Below are 19,662 nucleotides of genomic sequence, written 5' to 3'. Positions count from 1 at the left end.
CAAATCTCGTGAAATTTCTGCAATATTTCTATTCAAACTCTAAGAAGAATTAGTGAAATTTCAATAATCTTAATAGTTTGAACCAGTCTTGGGCATAGGTAGCATAGCTCCACTGAAATAAATTGAACTTACAGATAGTCCTTGACTTATAGCATAATTGGGGATGAAATTTCAGTCTCTAAGTGAAAGAGTTGTTAAATGAATCATCAGGCCTGATTCTGTGACAATATTATCACTTGAATAATAGCAATTTACAGCCCTCTCCAGGCGGTTTACAGAGTCAGCATAATGCCCCCAGCAATCTGGGTCCTCATTTTACCGACCTCAGAAGGATGGAAGGCTGAGTCAACTTTGAGCCGGTGAGATTTAAGCTACCAAACTGCTGGCAGTTGGCCGTCAGCAGAATTAGCCTGCAATACTGCATATGTGAATCAAGTGGTTGTTAAGCAAATCTGGCTTCCCCAATTGACTTGGCTTGTCAGAAGTCAGCTGGGAAGATCACAAATCAGTGTCACGTGACTGCAAGATACTGCCTCCATTGTAAATGCCAGCCAGATGCTAACCACCCAAATGGCAGTCACATAGGTGCTATAATGGTCATAACTTCAAAGACAGGTAATATGTCACTTTTTCCAAGTCTGTTGTAACTTTGATCCATTGTTAAACAAATGGTTATAAGTCAAAGACTACCAGTAGTTATGAATAGCTTGCCTGACCCCACTGATATAATTTCTAACCAATCAAATATAATCTGAATGTTCAACCTACCTTCCTTCCTTCCTTCCTTCCCACCCTCCCTCCCTCCTTTTAATAAATCTTTCAGTTAAATTAAATACAGACGGAATCAATACATAAAACAGAAAAAAAAGCAAGGAGCAGAGTTACGGAAGTTCATGATATGTTAACGGTTGTTTTGTGGACTCAATAATAAGAGCCTTACTCTACCTAGGGCAGGGGTCTTCAAACTTGGGCCTTTTATGATTTGTGGACTTCAACTCCCAGAATTCCTCAGCAGGGGTCTTCAAACTTGGCCCTTTTATGATTTGTGAAATTCAACTCCCAGAATTCCTCAGCCAGGCACACTGGCTGAGGAATTCTGGGAGTTAAAGTCCACAAGTCATAAAAGGGCCAAGTTTGAAGACCCCTGCTCTAGAGAGAAAGTTTTTTAAAAAATGAAGAAGCACAGAAAGACAAGATCTCAGTTTGGGGAAGGTAAGAGCCCAACCTTTTCAGTTACAACTTCTGTTTAAAAAGGATCAGTACCTTTTCCTGGACAAAGCTGGCGTGCCCCAAGGAGAGGGGAGAGAAGATTCATTTGTCAGGCAAGGAGGAATCTGCTCAGCACGACTACAGACAAAACAAGACATGGAGGGGACAGAGAGAAGTTAGAAAAGAGAACAGGAGGCTGGAAGCTTGGTTAGTTTTACAGTTTCACCACAAGAAATGGATTTTTCGGGATGAACCAGAAAAGGAGACAAAACATTCCACAAACGAAAACAGAATGAAAGGTAGGAAACTGCCAAAGACACAGAACAAGCAAATTCATTTTTAACAATGATTCTTCCATTAATGCTGAACTGCTAGGCTGAGCTGTTAACAATTGCTTCTTTCTCACTGTGACATCATTGATTGTTTAGGATGTCAAAAAGAAAACAGAGGATCACTTTTTAGTACACGTAATATAAACAGATACTATTAGAGTTTCATAATTAGGACTAATACGGTAGTCTATAATACAGTAGGAAGTCTGCAAAAAAAAAGATGCTGAATAAGAGGAAATAAGAAAAGGGGGAAAAATACTGTATTTTCCGGCGTATAAGACGACTTTTTAACCCATGAAAATCATCTCAAAAGTTGGGGGGTCGTCTTATACGCCCAGTCGTCTTATACGCCGGAAAATACGGTACTTAAGCAACAATTTTAGCCCAGATTCCCTAAATTTCAGCATCAGAGAATACCAATTACTAAGAAATCTGAAAATACGAAGATCTTAGTGTCTATTTTAAAAAATCAGCCAAGATCAGTGAAAAATAACTTATTTACACATAGACTTACAATTAAGGGAATACTTAAATGTTGCTATGACTAGACATTAAATATTCCCTGCCTTTGTCACTATGTCTGGGTCTTTCTGTTAATATGACAATATATGCTACACAAACAGCATCAAAATTCAAAATGCTACTACATTAGCTCAATTTTTTCCATCAAAAACAATGAAAAAAGTGTACTATATTCAACAGTACAATAATGTACATTTAAATGTATCAATTTCTAGTAAGAATACCAGTATTTCCAGAAATCAAATGCTTCAAATGCTCTTAAATACTGTAAAAATAACATATGTTCCAACAAGCATTATTTTACTTCTAAAAATCTTTAAAACCTTTTAAACTCATATATTAAAGTATGAATTTAAAAGCTCTGCTTTTAAATGTGTCCAATGTTGATTTGTGATTTTTAAAAAATACTGAATAAAACAAGCAAACAAACCTTCTTTTAAACAAAGGCTTAAAAGTTGGTTTGTTTACTTGTTTTATTAAAAAAAAACCCACAAAGATTTAAAAGAAGGTACTTTTTCTGGAGGAATCCAGAGGTATGAATAAATGATGTTTTTATACAGTGACAATGGCACTTCTAAGCTTTTAAAAACGAAAGTATTATTTCAGCAAAACTATCTGCTGTTCAACAACTATTCTCCTACAGAAGCGGAATCATTACAAAAAACCAAATTTTTACTCCAATACAATTCCCTGTTGTAAATTGTGCATGCCATGAAAGTTATAACGTGAGATTACAGACACATAAATCATTTGGCAGTAAAGAGCTGGGACATAAAGAAAATAAGTTGGCCCTCATTCATCTTAAAAGAGTGAGCACTGCACTAAGTTAGCCTTCCCCAGACCTAACACTGCGTACATGACACAAATTTCAATCTTCCAAAACACACCACACCAATAGAAGAGAGTTTTTGTGGTTTCAGGGTTGAATTGGTACTTTCTGAGCTTGGTTGTTTTCTTGCAGACGTTTCTTTACCCTACTACGTAACTTCATCAGTGCCCAAAAATGCACGGTAAGCAAACAACCAAGCTGAGAGAGCACCGAAGACCCCAAAACAAATGGCCTTTGATTATGGCTATGAAATGCCTACGCACATGAATGCTTGTGGAAAGCTACACTAGGGAAGCACCACAGATGCGAGACGTGATACACCCAAATACTCGGAACTCTGTTGCAAAGTCTACATCATACCTGTCAAAAGAATCTGTAGTTACTTTGTAGAGGTAAATAAAGAGCTTGCTGCAGTGCTTTAAAGTGGGCGAGACCGTGTCCATGGAGACGAGGTCATCTTCCAACAGTTTTTGAAACGGCTGGGTATTGGAGGGGAAGACATTCACAGGACTTAGTTTTCTGGAGTCTGAGAAGCAGCCCAGTAACCTTATGGCATCAGCCAGCTTTTCATACTGGATCTCAGTTCTGAAGAAGTGTGAGTTGGCTGGCTCATAACGCATGGCTGCAGTCAAGGTGCACAGCACCGTGTGTAGGAGTTCGAAGACTTGATTCTGGTTCACTTTCTCCCAGCCATTTTTGGGTGGAGAGCATAAGGATCTTTCCATGGCAACCAACAACGAGGTGATATATACAAATCCACCAACTTTCCGGAAAACTGTTCTCGTCCGATGGCTCTCCTTCAGTACGGAAAGCAAGGCCTACACAGATTTTTAAAATATGGCAGTGTGAATAAGAGAAGCACAGGCTTTCTTAGATGCATCTAGGCGCTGACAGATTAAAAGCAATAGCACTTAAGACTTATATACCACTACACAGTGCTTTACAGCACTCTCTTGAGTGGCTTATAAAAGCATATTGTCCCCAACGATCTGGATCCTCATTTTATCAACCTTGGAAGGAGGGCCAAAATCATCCAGTGAACTGCACAAACTAAGTTTCCAATTTACAAAACTCAATCCTGGCCCAGACTTGTCTGTTAGTCATTTCTACACTATTTAGTCATTTCTACACTATTATAAAAACGTATTCTAATTAGGAATAACAGAGTAACAGAGTTAGAAGGGATCTTAAGAGGGCTTCTTGTCCGATCTCCTGCTCAAATATGTGACCCTATACCTTTTCAGAAAAGTTCTTGTCTAATCTCTTTTTGAAAACCTCTAGTAATGGAGCACCCACAGCTTCTGAAGGCAAACCGTTCCACTGTCTAATTGTTTTCACTGTCCAGAAATCTCTCCTTAGTTCTAGGATGCTTCTCTCCTTGATTGGTTTCCATCCGTTGCTTGTTGTCCTGCCTTCAGGTGCTTTGGAGAATAGCTTGACTCCCTCTTCTTTGGGGCAACCACTTAGATATTGGAACACTGCTATGTCACTCCAAGTCCTTCCTTTTGTTACACTATATATACCTACTCTTCTTAAATCACTGAATAATAAACTAAGTCTTCTATGCTAGTTCTAGAGCATTCATTAAACTCAACTCAAACTATCTTTCTCATATTTGTTATGCAAACTTGATCTTTTTTTAACTTCAAGAACGTCTAAAGATTTTATTTCTTCAGCTGCATTTGTTATTTGGATCACTAAATGACAACTTTCATAACACACACACATACACACACATTGGAATAAAAGATTTTAAAACTTGCAATTAGTTTTCAGAATAAAAAAAGCTTCATAATTATAGTTGATTATTGTGACAGAAAGATTAATTTCATGAAATAGAGAAAGAAAATAGAGCCTTGGTGGAGCAGTGGGCTAATGCCTCCTTAAGTAACACCAGCTGCCTGCAATTATTGCAGGTTCGAATCCCACCAGGCTCAAGGTTGACTCAGCCTTCCATCCTTCCAAGGTAGGTAAAATGAGGACCCAGATTGTTGGGGGCAATAAGCTGACTTTGTAAAAATGCCGCGGGGGGGGGGGGGAGCCCTAATAAGCAGGCATATACATAGAATGAAGGCTATTGCTAAGCACATTGATTTGTGCTTCTTAGATTGTAAGCCGCCCTGAGTCTTCAGAGAAGGGCAGGATATAAATGGAATTAAAATAAATAAAATAAAATAAAATAAGACTTGTGTACTTACTCTTAATATATCAGTCTTCAGCTGCAATTCTGTGGGGGGAGCGGAGTGCATCAGCCCTAAGAGTGTCCCCATGTCATCATCACCACTAGGTGACAACACCAGCTGCTGGATTATCATCAGTGCTTGCTGCCTACACTGCGGATATCTTACGATGTTATGGACACACCTTGCTCCTCCAAACTCCCTGAATATGCCTATAACGGAAACAAGTGAAAAAGAATAGATGCAATGCCACTAAGGCACTGATGGCGAACCTTTTAGAGACCGAGTGCCCAAACTGCAACCCAAACCCCACTTATTTATCACTGGGTGCCGGGTGGGACGTGGCCCACTGGGTGGGTGTGGCTGTGGTGGTCATGGCAGACTGGATGGGTATGGCCAAAGTAGGCGTGGTGACCTCGATGTTGCTCGTGGGGAGGGACGCCCGTGCGGGCCGGACAGGGTTGGTGGAAATCCAGGGGGTCTCTGGCAGGTGGGGCGGTGGGCAGGAGGCTCATTCTGTGGGAGGCTGGGGGTGCCATTGCCGCAAGACAAGGTGAGGTAGGGGCCGGGGCGGCGGCTGCCTGACACCATCGGGCCCCCGCACACAGAAGCCAGCGAGCGCATAGGGGCCGACGGTGTCCATCAGCAGCCACAGCCTGCCGGCTCCTCGACCGGCACACTCTGGGGCTCCACAGTCCGCCACCAGCAGTTCAGAGAAGCTGCCTCTGAGCTAGACAGCTGGCCAACAGCTGAGGAGGCAATGCAGTGGGTCATGCCTGGGAAAAGGAGAGAATGCGAAGCCAGGAGGGATGGAATGGGGGGGGGAGGGAAACCAGGCGTGCTGGGATGCATCCGGCCATGTGGGACCTCGGGTGGCTGAAGAGGGACGGTTGCCATCTCCGGGACATGGCACGTGTGCCCACAAAGAGGGCTCTGAGTGCTGCCTCTGGCACATGTGTCATAGGTTTGCCACCACTGCACTAAGACAATTCAAAGACACTATCAACTGGACAATTAACTAGCATAATTATCTATAATGGCTGTCAACTCAAAAATGCCAGTAAACATTCCAAATCAGGAATAGCAGCTTTTCCAAAGATCATAAACTTCAAAGAGATTGCAACTGTGGCAAAAAGTATGTATTTTATTAATCGGTTATTTTACACTTATGGGTCTATAGGAAAAACAACTCTTGTCCAATGAATCTTATTTTTCTGATTGGGTAACTTTAGTAGATTGAGGGAATGTTGCACACATAATATATCTTGACTTTAAGAAAGTATCTGATTAAATTCCTCATGACAGTCTCACTGGTAAATTAGCTAAGCTTGGGCTGGTTGGCATGACAAAATATGCCTAGCTCAAAAACCAAACTCAATGTTAATCAATAATTTCTAATCAAACTGGAATGAGATCCAGGCTTGGTGTGGGGAAGTGAAGAGAATGCATATTAAATCTACACACGATAGAAAATTGGGTAGAATAACTAAAGCTCTAGAAGCTAATGCTCTAGAAATACTAAAAATTCCAAATAAGAATTCTGCTATTAATACACCATTTCCCTTCAAACAATTGGCATATTTCACATCTCAAAACCCACACATAATATGAAGTCCAGGACAAAATTAAACACATTTCAAGAACAAACATCATCGCCTAAGATTTACTGCTAATTTCTTTCAACCAGTCATTTGTCAAATACCTGCATTTGTGTTTGATCCTTGGAGAAGCACTGTCAAGGTCTCCATAACCAGCAAAGCAAGTTGTTTTTGGTCTTCAAATGAACTGTTATTTTTTGAGTCTCCTACAAAACAATTTTAAGAAGGTATAGCAGAAGAATATGCTTACCCTTCACAACACACATTCATATCAGTCACACAAATGTAAATGTATTTCTTCGATTTTATTATGCTAATTCTGAGTGTCACTGCTACTTTATATATGGTACTTGATGTAAAATTGCTATGAAAATGAGCATTGGTGTAGCACTCAGCTTTTGAACACAGATTTATTGCAGCTTCACATTGTTGTATAAAATATAATATTGTTGGACAAGTGTACACTATTTATAGGTGTGGCCATAATGCATCAATATTATATTTCACGTATAAGCATTTGACAGTAGATGGGAAGGTTCATAATTTTCTTTGGGGCACGTTTTATGCCAAAATAACCATATTTAGAATTTAAAATTTGCATCTTCATTAATACAACAAAATCAAAAGCAAGGTGTGTGGGTTTTTTTAAAAAAAAAAATCCAACTGAAAGCAGATTTTAAAGAAAGGGGGAAAAGTGGGGGATGGAATCTACCTTGATCATTCAGCGCTTGTGTAGGATCTTTCAGAAGAGCAGCGTACTTGTGCAGAAGATTCACCATCACTTCCAGAAGTCCCACCTCCCTGAAAACATCCTTAAAAATGTAGTCATGCCGTGTGAACTTAAGCAGAGTCTTTGTTGCAATAATGCTACAAGAGTAGGAGGTGCTGGATTTTAAGAGGATGCTGACACTGATCAGTTCTTTGCAAGGTATGTAATTCAAGCTAAAGACAACAAATTCAAGCATCTCAAAGTATTTTGTCTGTACTTCCGGAAGCTTTGAAATTTTCTCCGCAAATTGAGACAAAGTGTGCTGGGATTCCAGGATGAAATAGTTGGCATTATCTGCAATGTATATATTCAAAATGGCATCAAGAATAATTTGTGCAAGATAACTGGTTTTTGCTTTAAGAAAAGCATTCTGTAGGACTGAGAAGGCCTGGATATTCCTCACATTATGGCCTACAAGAGAGAAAAAGAGAGGGTAAGCATATATATTTTATTAGCCTTCTTCAAAGCAGGCAGGACTGGAATCTGCAATGGATGCGAAGGAGATGTGCTGAGGGTTGGGAAAGGTGTACGAGTGGCCAGCATGGTGTGAATGCAAAGGGGCTGGGGGAGGCTTATCCCAGTAACCTGGGACGTTCCCTGCTGGCTTCCCCACTGACCTTCTGGGGAAGCCAGCAGGAAAGGTTGCAAATGGCGATTATGTCATTGTAGAGTGCTAAGCAACTAGTTAGAAATGCTGTTGGGATGCCAAGCATTCAGATTGGGATTAATCATGGGAGAGTGTTGGGATGGCTGGAACTCCGAGGAGGACCGGTCATAATCCCTATTTGTTTGGTGCTGTTGTAAATTTGTTCAGCAAATGATTGCTGAACAAATGGTCTAAGGTCAAGCACTATTTATATACATCAAATATCATATTTTAATGTAAGTATAATGGAAATAGAGGGACGCGATGGCTCAGTGGGTTAGGACGCTGAGCTTGTCAATCAGAAGGTCGGCAGTTTGGTGGGTCGAATCCCGAGTGCTGCGTAACAGAGTAAGCGCCTGTTACTTGTCCCAACTTTTGCCAACCTAGCAGTTCGAAAGCACGTAAAAATGCAAGTAGAAAAATAGGGACCACTACGGTGGGAAGTTAACAGCGTTCTGTGCACCTTTGGCGTCTAGTCATGCCGGCCACATGGCCACGGAGACATCCTCAGACAAGTGCTGGCTCTTCGGCTTTGAAATGGAGATGAGCACCGGCCCCTAGAGTTGGAAACGACTAGCACGCATGTGCGGGGGAACCTTTACCTTTACGTTTACCTTATAATGAAAATACTTTAAATTTTAAAATAATTTAATTTAAAGCTCTAAAAATTCTGAGCAATCATTCAAAACAATTGCATAATTTAAGTAACTGGTGATTCTAGCACATTCTAAGGAATATTGTCATGGATAAGGAATACATTATTCTGGGTCTATTTAAGCACATGATTAAGAATCTTAAGACATATTTTTTAATGAAACTATATAAAAATCCAGAACGATATATTGTTATTCTGCATGTATAAGATGAAAAAGAATAGCAGTACCTTTCCCTGCAGGTTGTGGAACTGCAAATCCAGGCAGTAAGAAAGGTGCCCCTGTAGTAACGCCAGCTGGTTTTAATTCATTGACACCATATGTTGTTAATGAGGTTATCAGGTTAACTAAATCCTTCAAAGCATCCTTGGATTCTGCCTCTTTTGCTTGTTCTAACCTTCAGAAAAAACACATACATTGACTGAACAAAAACCAATGGATTTCTCTGGATTGAAATCTGGAATATTGCAATAAATTAATAAACCAGTTGATTTCAAATACAATTTTATTTTGCATCGTTCCAAAGTTAAAGTTCAGAGCTCAGTGTAACAGGAATCTTTTAAAAACATTTAAGGCAATTTTAAGCAGATCTACACCATGGGCCTGTCTCAGAAACTTTGGTTAGGTCTACCTGCTCTCCTAAATGCAATTTTCTAAGCAAGATGTTAATTGAGTGGATATGGGAGGAAAAGAGATAATGTGGGCTACATATTCCGTAATACCATCTATGTTTAAGTAATTTCTCTTCCTATCCCTCTATGTTCTTTTAAATTAAATGTAACTTCCTATTCAAAAAAAATTCACATTTAAGGCATGTAGCAAATATCCATAATTGATTTCACAAGCAAAAACACTACATGTCCAATGAATACTGCCCCTGTATCATCAGAGATTGAGGGAATCCTCTTTGGACAAACAGTGGAATTGATTCACAAGAATTTACAAATTAACTTCATCGGGTTTTTCATTAATGTACTCTACCAGTGTGGAGGACTGGAGTTACTACTGACACTATAAAATTATCTCATCTTGTTAGATGGCAGTGTTGTGATACAAGGAAGGAGCTACTTCTCATTTTAAAAAGCCCACAAATTGCGTGGGGGGATATATAGATAGGTTTTAAGTTAAATAGGAAACAAGAGGAATTTGGATATGACACAGGCTGTTAGGAATGAAGCTGGCATATCAGGGATCAGCAATTCATAGACTAGCTAAAGCTGTTGCAATAACTGCCTTCTTTGACCTTGAAGAGAAAGTCCAAATATCCATTTCCTTGGAAAGGCAGGACAAAAATGCCAAAAGCCTGTAGCACCCGTATATACAAAGGCTTAGTGTATACTGCAGTAATAAGTAGATCGGTTGTAGTCGGTTTATTTCTTGACTGCAATACAGTATCTACAGTGGCTGAGTCATGATCGAGAGTCTTCTGCTGAATAAGCCAATTCTAGAAAAAGGGGTTGAAAATCTGGAGAGTTTAGATTTACAGCCAGGCCAGCCTAAGACTACCATAAACTAATGAGAGAGCTTTGGCAATGCTCCCATTCTGCCTGCACAAACCCACAAGGAGCAGTTGTGGTCCTCCTCCTTCTGTGGATTTATAGATTTAAATTGTTAATATTTAGCATTAAATGTATTTCTTCAACCATAATCATACTTGGTTTATTTATTACAGGGCAGTGGTTGCACCAATTACTTCATCACATTAGGGCCATCCCATATTGCAGAATTTGAGAACTTTTAGAATACTTAAAAAACAAAAAGAAAAGCGTGATAGACAACTCCAACATATCAGATGGATTCTGATATTCTCAAATAAATAAAATAAGTAAATGCTGGTTCCTGAACCACGTAAATGTTCCTAGGAAAGAAGGGAACTGAAATTGGTTCACCAGTCAAACAATCTAGATTAGTTTATGAATTATTATCAATGCTTTATTTCAGATTAGGCTTTCAAATTAGGCCTTCTAAATTCCAAACTAGCTGAAGGACAACTAAGTTTGATTGGAAAGTCAAAGACAATGTGCTTGTTTAACTAATCCTTTCATAAATTCTCCCACTTCATCCTTCCCTCTATCACTGAAAACATTTATTAATGAAAAGCCGGATGATAACCCGTCTATTCTACTAATGCCAAAATAAAGACATAACTTCAGTTAAAATTTTGCAAACTAAGTTAGAAAAAGTTTGGTATAAAGAAAAAGCACAAGCTCTTTCTCATAAGGAAAGGGGCAAGTAAGTGACAATTAATTTTATTTATTAATATGTTTGAAAGATTAATGTAAACACCCCTTCAGAAGTAAACTCTGTATATCAGATATCACATGATCAATCCAAGTCCTAAATCTAATAGTAAGAGACTATTTCCAGTATTATTTATAAGAAAGAAGCAATGTCAAAATTACTCTGTATTAAAAAAAAATGATGATAGAACATTCTATTAGAAAGTTCTAACTGAATTAGAACTAGAAGCTAAAACAGTCTTTTAATGTAGCCAATAAGAAGCTTCAATTTTTCACTTGCATATTCAGAGTATTTTATTTATAATATGTATACGATAAAGTGCCTCATTTAAACAAGAAGATATACTTGCAAACATGATCTGCATACCTGAGTAAAAGATCAAAAAGAAAATTATATCCTTGCCATATCCTAAAATCATCTAGCAGCGTTTGAGACACATCACTGGAATCTTTGAGGAAACAGGATAGGCCAGCAAACATTTCAACTATTTCTAAGGGAGAGAGGTCATCGGATTGCTGCATGTTCTGAACACACGTTGACAGGCATTCCTTTTCTGAAAACATATTAAAGAGGGAAAAAAATGGTTCCAAATTATAAATGTTGCGCATTCTTGGGAATGCCCAAGGATTCACTATGAAGCAATTTTAACAATTGAAGCAGATTTCAAATTAAGTGATGTACAAATAAATATAATCAGTTATGGTTACTTCCCATATATACAGAAGGAAACACAGATGCTGCATAATTCACATAATTTTCTCATTTTAGAATGCTATGGAAGAAGCAAGACATAAGTCTCTCATATCTGGACTACAAAAATCGATGTGGCCAGCAGATGGCAGGAAAAAACCCCTCCTTGCTGCCATCCAGTGGATATCTAAATATTTGCAGCATAGTTGTTACAAATTGGGACATCTGTACAGGTTTAAATATGAATTTGAAAACTTTACTGTTTACTAAGGGCAATTGCACAACCATCTCCTTCATTTCCATAATCAGATATAATAAGTTGTTTTCTGTAGGATGCAATCTGGGTCTGTCACTAGGACTGGAGGTTTAGTCTTCTGAGCTTTCGGACTCTTGCTGGAGCCCACCATTAGGGAATTTCTCTCTAGCAGAGTGTGTGCTTTCAGCTAGTCTGTGTGTGATACTTAAATGATGCCTGGTTATGTGGGGCTTTTTAGTGGTTGATTAGGGTGTTAGTGGCTGGCATTGGCTGTTGTTTCCTTGTGCTGCCAAGCCCTCGCCTCCTACCATGTTTCCTCAAAAATAAGACCCGGTCTTATTTTTTTCTGCCTCCAAAAGAGGCACCAGGTCTTATTTTCAGGGTAGGCCTTACCTCACCTCTGGCACCAACAGCCCCACCCAGCCGGTCCACTTCTTCTGGGTCCGAAGTTCTGCAGCTGCATTTGGGCCTGCATTTTGCAGTCAGGCCTTTCCAGAAGGCCTAAGCAGCCGAGTACCGAGCTATGGATTCAACCCATAGCTTGATGCTCAACTGCTAAGGTCTTGCAGAACCGAGCTATGGATTGAATCCATAGCTCGATTCTTGGCTGCACAGGCCTTCCGGAAAGCCCTGTGTCTGAGAAATGTGGGCCTGGCTGCAGAAAAGGCCTCAGAAGAAGAAGTGGGTCAGCAAGGAGAGGCCTGGCTGCAAGGTAAGTGGGTGCGGGGCAGGTGGAGCAGCTCTACACCCCCACCCCAGCTTGATTTTTAGGTGTGTGCCTCACCCCAAAACTAGGGCTTATTTTTGGGATAGGGCTTATATTAGTCCCACTCCCAAAAATCAAGCTAGGGCTTATTGTTGGTGTAGGCTTTACTTTCGGGGGAACACGGTAGGTACTTGGTAAGCTGGTGGTAAATCAGCATTCCTGTTGACTGATTGTTTTCTGAACAACTGTCTCTGCATTTATATTAAAGGTCTTTGAACCTTTGTGCAAGCCGTTGAACTGTACTGCAGTACTGATCTGAACTGCAGTTACAGAAAAAACATGTCCTTCACTGCGATCTTAATGCCACACAGATATAAGTAATGCCACACACCATGAGTAATAATTATGCCATACTTACACCCTGGCTTAGTGATAACATTATCCAACCAAATGTAACACTGGCATCCAAGTAGTGTTAAAAATTAACGGTGGAGACTAGCTCAACAAACGACAAATCACTTGATATCCCTTGAAAAGATGCAACTTATGTTGGCCCAGCCTGAACCGAAGTGCACACACACAAAGAGTGTTGGTTGTTTCATGTGAAATGAATAATCTCTGTGATCCAATATGTAGGCAATTCGCTGCTGCAAAGCTGGAAAACGTTTCCTTCAAAGATTGTAACATTCCAACAATTGCTACGTTTTCAGAAAGAAGCGTGCTGTGCTCCCAAAAAAGGCCAGAGCTTTTGAAACACCTAGAGAATGCACAGCAGTGCCTAAATGATTCACTGAAGCAGGGACGAACGTTGGCAAAATAATTTCGTTAAAGTAAAAAAAAAAAATTAAAAATGGCTTTCAGGGGAAATTGATCTGACTGAAAATCACCACCTTATCTCTGAGAGAAACGGTAAATGGTGGGGTTCGTCAGCATAACTGAGCTAGGGCAACAGCCAAATTTCATGGTCAACGGGCACAGGTCCAATTTTGCTAAGGCTCAATGGATTTGTTCATTAATGCAGACAAATCTGCAGGAAGGAACAGTCAGTGGTTGAGGGGGAAAGAGATTACTGTGAGCTTTCTGAAATTGCCTTGTAAGGTGGTAAGGGAAAACAAGTGCCTATCTGGAAATGGGGGAAAAACCCCCCCCCACACACACACAGACCTAAAATAGCAGTAAGGCAGATTTTCAGAATGGAGAATGCTAACCCTTTGGAATGAAAGAATGAATGTAGGCATTCGCATATGAAATGGCGAACTATATTCTCTGGGAGAAAAAAGCAGTAATAAAAAGTTGACACCTCACTTTAATGCGCTTCCATGTCCCTGGTTTCTTGTTGCTCTGGAGACTTATGCTAAAAATCACCTGTCATCAGCTCAAGTTATGCTGCTGTCACCCCAAAAGATTGAAAGTTCAGATGGTGGATGTACTTATAAGGAGGGTCATTTTTATCAGGAGGTGATAATAGCACTGCCAGTACAAGATATATAGTGAAAAATTTATGGCTGGCATGGCCATCATTAAACAATTAAGATGACTGATGATCCATCCCAATGGATCTTTGGGGATAAACAACAGACATGTGGGGAGCCACAGAAGAAAGATATATCTTTCAGAAAGCTCATTCCATGATCTGCCCTGGTCCAAAATCTGCAGCCGAGTGCGGAAAAGATTTTGATTACCACTTCACCTAAAAATCATCAGGCTACAGGGGAACCATTTCTGAAGAACGCATCCATGCAGTAGTTAGGAGGAAATGGCAACACTCAATTGATATGTTGTGATCTGCTCCATCAGCAGTACATCAGAACAGAAAACCATGTTCCTGGTTTCCATGTATTCCACTGAGTGAGAAGATTAGAGAAGTGGGTCTGCTATGCACGGGCCACAGAACCACTGTAGTCACTGCCCTATACCCTTGTAGGCCTAGCACAGGGGTAGACAACCTTAGCCCTTTTATGACTCGTGGACTTCAACTCCCAGAATTCCTAAGCCAGCATGGCTCAGCTTGGAAACCTCCCCTTTCCCCTCAGCATGGCTGGCTCAGGAATTCTGGGAGTTGAAGTCCACGAGTCATAAAGCGGCCTAGGCCAGGGGTAGGCAACTTTGGCTCTTTTATGACTCGTGGACTTCAACTCCCAGAATTCCTAAGCCAGCATGGCTCAGCTTGGAAACCTCTCCCTTTCCCCTCAGCATGGCTGGCTCAGGAATTCTGGGAGTTGAAGTCCACAAGTCATAAAAGAGCCAAGGTTGCCTACCCCTGGCCTAGCAGGGGTAGGCAATGAATGGAATCCATCTTCTGAGAGGTTTCCCTCTATTGTCTCTGATGACAGATTGTGTTATATGTAACAATTACAAAACAGGTAATAGACCCTAAAAACTCTATGCAAGTCATCCTAGTATCTTGGGATGACGACACAGATGCTGGCAGCATCAATATTGGGACTGGTGTCAGTGAACCCACCTCTACAGATGTTAATGGATTATTACTGACTGAACTAATTATGTAGCCTCTAAACTTATTATTCCTATAAAATTTGTTATCTCAATGCAAATGCAGAGATGACAAATCAGAAAAAGAATGACCTGATCCAGAGAGTGGAGTGACAGGGCTACCAGCGCCTACATCCTCACTCCTCACCAGATAATTGGTGAAACAGTTCAGAAGCCTTTGGGCAATATTTGTGCTGATAGAATGCATAGTGTCAACCTCAATTTCCCCTCCCCCCAAACTGGCAAATCTCTTCATTTGCATGAAGGAATCTCCTAACCAAATACCAAAAAAAGATAATCTCCTCTTATTCTACCAAAAGCCACATTGGTGGTACCAAGCACGGTCTAAGCAGCTTCAACAGCAAGATAATAATCGATCAATAAAGTACAGGCCAAGCCATCAAATGTAGTTGTTCTGTCTAATGGAGATTTAGGGAATGAAAGCATAAAGACCACTGCCAAACCTGAGAGATAATGTATCAGCTGCAGATAATTGCTGGAGTTAAAATACTATTCAGGCCAGAATGAGATTTCAAGAATGGATACTAGAAGGGGCAGGCTAAAAAGCAGAGCCTAAAGTACTAGCTTGAAAAACAACAACAAAAAACAGTTCATGGTCAAAGGATTCGAGATCAGATGAAAAGAATGCTGGATCCAGCAACGAATACAGACAGTCCTCGAATTACGACCACAACTGAGCCCAAAATTTCTTTTGATCACTGCAGCTGTTAAATAAATCATGTAATCATTTAGCGAATCCAGCTCCCCCTACTGACTTTGCTTGTCAGAAGCCGAAGGGGAAGGTTACAAATGATGACCACGTGACCCCAGGACAGTGCAATTGTCGTAAATAAATGCCAGTTGCCAAATGTTCAAAGTGACCAGTCATAAGTCACTTTTTCTTAGTGCTGTTGTTACTTCAAACAGTCACTAAACAAACGGTTGTAAGTCAAGGACTACCTACATCGTTTTATGCTCTACAATCAACTCTTCCCAGGTCCAGCTGTTTGTTAACAAGAAAAATAAGGTGAGATGTTGCCTCCCAAGCTAGCTATCTCTTGCAAATACTCCTTCACTGTTCAACCCTTTGTTCTTCTTACAACAATGGGAAGGATAAGTTAAGGGATAATGTCTATATCAGATCTATTGACTCCTTTAGAGCAGGGATCCCCAACCCCCGGTCCGTGGACCACTACCAAGCCGCGGCATGCCCGCAACCGGTCCACACAAACAAGCAAAGCCCCATCCGTGGGATGCAGGCAGCACCCAAAACCACGCACCCTCCGGTCCGCGGAAAAACCTCTACTCCGTGGAACTGTTCCCTGGTGCCCAAAAGGTTGGGGACCTCTGCTTTAGAGAACATAAGATTTGAAGAAAGAAATCAAACGAGAGCCATGGGGTAATAGTTAAAGCATCAGGTTAGAAACTGGGAGTTTTAGCCCCAATGTAGGCAAAGAAAGCCAGCTGGGTAACCTTGAGCCAGTCACTTTCTCTCAGCCCTAGGAAAGAGACAATGGCAAACCACTTTTGAACAAGTTGGACAAGAAATCTGCAGGGATTTCTCTGGGAAGTCCCCGAGAATCGGAGACGATTGCAACAGAAGAAGAAAAAAAACGTCTTTCATACGTGTTACCTGTTAAACAGAAATCTTTTCCTCCTGCTGCAAATGTTCAAAACAAATGCAATTCCACCTTTATGTATTCATCCCAGCTATTTCCTCAGCTGTACAAAAGAAAGACCCACCGTGAATGTACTTCACTACGTTGACACTAAGGCCGTGACGTGATATGGTCATCAGGACCTCCCCTGCGCTCTTCCTCCAAGGCAGGTTATAGGGAGGGCACCATGAGGTTATTGCACTGAAAAGAAGCTGGAGGTCGTCCTTTTGGGCGAGCTCTTCTGCTGGAGACACAAAACTGCACAGCTTCACTAAGATCTGAAAGAGAAGGCAACAAAATGCACTTGGAAAAGGCTGAACTCCACACAAACAAAAGAATGACAGAGTTGGAAGGGACCTAAAAGGTCTTTTAGTCTAACCTCCTGCTCAAGCAGGAGACCCTATACCAGGGGTAGGCAACCTTGGCTCTTTTATGACTCCTGGACTTCAACTCCCAGAATTCCTGAGCCAGCCATGCTGAGGGGAAAGGGAGAGGTTTCCAAGCTGAGCCATGGTGGCTCAGGAGTTCTGGGAGTTGTAGTCCACGAGTCATAAAAGAGCCAAGGTTGCCTACCACTGGCCTAGGCTGCTTTATGACTCGTGGACTTCAACTCCCAGAATTCCTGAGCCAGCCATGCTGAGGGGAAAGGGAGAGGTTTCCAAGGTGAGCCATGCTGGCTCAGGAATTCTGGGAGTTGAAGTCCACGAGTCATAAAAGAGCCAAGGTTGCCTACCCCTGCCCTATACCATTTCAGACAAGTGGCTGTCTAGTCTCTTCTTCAAAACTTCCAGTGTTGGAGCACGCACAACTTCTGAAGGCAAGCTGTTCCACTGATTAATTGTTCTCACTGTCAGAAAATTTCTTAGTTGTAGGTTGGTTCTTTCTTTGATTAGTTTCCATCCATTGCTCCTTGTTCTCCCTTTAGGTATTTTGGAAAACAGGTCTGACCCCCTCTTCTTTGGGGCAGCCTCTGAGACATTGGAACACTGCTGTCATGTCAACCCGAGTCCTTTTCCATTAAACTAGACATGCCCAATTCACTTATCAGGTTTTCTGTACCGATTACTATTTATAACTATTTCTTACTATTTAAAGTACATTCCATTCCCAACCCATCCGTCTTCTGGTTCCTAATTTACCCATTCATTTAAATGTTTTTTTTTAAGTTTTAAAATATTTACCCTTGTTTTACCCTTATGCTGTTGTAAGCCACCCAGATGAACTAGGTTGTCAGATTGATTAATTTAATAAATAAATAAACGGTGAACAAAATAGGTAGCTGCGAATCATTCCTTGGAGGGAGTTTTTTTTATTGAACAAATTTATTTAATTTATTTTTTAGGCAAGAAAAACCAAATGCACAGGTATAATATAGGTGGTACCTTGCTCAATGGTAGCAACTGTGAGAGGGATCTCAGAGTTCTAGTGGACAATCACTTAAATATTAGCTAGCAGTGTGCTGCAGCTGTCAAAAAAAGCCAACACACCGCTAGGCTGCATTAACAGAGGGATAGAATCAGGATCACATGAACTATTAATACCACTTTACAATGCCTTGGTAAGGCCACACTTGGAATACTGCATCCAGTTTTGGTCACCACGATGTAAAAAAGATGTGAGAGTCTAGAAAGACTACAGAGAAGAGCAACAAAGATGATCAGGGGACTGGAGGCTAAAACATATAGAGAACGGTTGCTGGAATTGGGAATGTCTAGTGTAATGAAGAGAAGGACGAGGGGGTGACATGATAGCAGTGTTCCAATATCTCAGGGGGTGCCATAAAGAAGAGGGAGACAAGCTATTCTCCAAAGTACCTGAAGGCAGGACAAGGAGCAACAGATGGAAACTAACCAAAGAGAGAAGCAACCTAGAACTAAGGAGAAATTTCCTGACAGTTAGAACAGTTAATCAGTGGAACAATCTGCCTCCAAGAAGCTGTGAATGCTTCAACACTGGAAGTTTTAAAGAAGAGATTGGACAACCATTTGTCTGGAATGGTATGGGGTTTCCTGTCTGAGCAGCGGGTTGGACTAGATGACCTCCAAGGTCCCTTCCAACATTATATTACATAAAACTTTTATTCATAAAACTCAGTCAACTGAACACTCAAATTGACTGGCACTAATGGTTGACATGGGTTGCTGCCAGCATCCTAGGTATCGACCAGGTATCTCCTTAAAATGTAAGATGTTCCGAGTAGCACAGTTTTTTGTAGCTTTGCTGGAGTTATTGCAGGTCCCTCCAAGGGACCTCCAAGGTCCCTTCCAACATCATCATCATCATCATTATCATCATCATCATCATCATCATCATCATTATTATTATTATTATTATTATTATTATTATTAATTATTATTATTATTTCTGCCTTTAGTTAATTATATCATAAAACAGCACTCATATGCCATTGTATAGTTAGGGTTGTTTCTATTCTCAGTAACCAGTTTGCTTGGAAGATATATATGTATACTGTGAAGACCCTTTAAACTCTTAGGCCTTTGAAATTGAGGCAGACATGTACCACCCATAGGGGTGAGAAGGGAATTCATTGTACACGCATTGCTACCGCACTGGAAATATTCTAAAAGCCGCCCCTCCTCCAACCCCATCTCTTTGTAAAGTAATTTCATTTAAAATGTATTCTTGCTGCCATGCACTTACCTGCACAAATACTTTCTGCAACAGCGCTCTACGCTCTGCTAGAGGCAATTCATTCTGGGCTCCGCCAGCCACCTCAGGCACATGTGGAAGGTCAAAAAACAGATAGAGACATTTCACAAGCGTGGAAGGCACTGACATGGTTGTCATGCAGTCCACGGTTTTCTGGGGGAGAAACAGCAAAGACACTTTTAAGCGAACCTGATGGAATTTGTTCTTAAT

General features: G+C 40.8%; 1 protein-coding gene across 5 annotated transcripts in view; it reads right to left on the bottom strand.

Annotated features, from left to right (window-relative positions):
• The window catches only part of WDFY3 (WD repeat and FYVE domain containing 3), a 196,540-nt gene that overhangs the window by 99,396 nt on the left and 77,482 nt on the right, over window positions 1–19,662 (bottom strand). For 3 of the 5 annotated variants that reach the window (XM_083367552.1, XM_083367553.1, XM_083367554.1), the window contains exons 5-13: window positions 19,444–19,605; window positions 16,868–17,060; window positions 11,346–11,532; window positions 8,969–9,135; window positions 7,383–7,850; window positions 6,775–6,876; window positions 5,091–5,284; window positions 3,253–3,710; window positions 1,264–1,347 (exon numbers count right to left, since the gene is read on the bottom strand). In XM_083367552.1, the coding sequence (XP_083223678.1) occupies window positions 1,264–1,347; window positions 3,253–3,710; window positions 5,091–5,284; window positions 6,775–6,876; window positions 7,383–7,850; window positions 8,969–9,135; window positions 11,346–11,532; window positions 16,868–17,060; window positions 19,444–19,605 (2,015 nt within the window). Of the gene's footprint in view, window positions 1–1,263; window positions 1,348–3,252; window positions 3,711–5,090; window positions 5,285–6,774; window positions 6,877–7,382; window positions 7,851–8,968; window positions 9,136–11,345; window positions 11,533–16,867; window positions 17,061–19,443; window positions 19,606–19,662 lie in introns of those variants that run through there. The other 2 variants (XM_083367555.1, XM_083367556.1) reach the window with 2 other exon arrangements.

This window comes from Vipera ursinii (assembly GCF_947247035.1).
Source record: "Vipera ursinii genome assembly, chromosome: 7".
In the NCBI taxonomy this organism is placed as follows: domain Eukaryota; kingdom Metazoa; phylum Chordata; class Lepidosauria; order Squamata; family Viperidae; genus Vipera; species Vipera ursinii.
The sequence above is the reverse complement of the archived record's forward strand: the minus strand, read 5'-3'. Positions and strand labels throughout refer to the sequence as shown.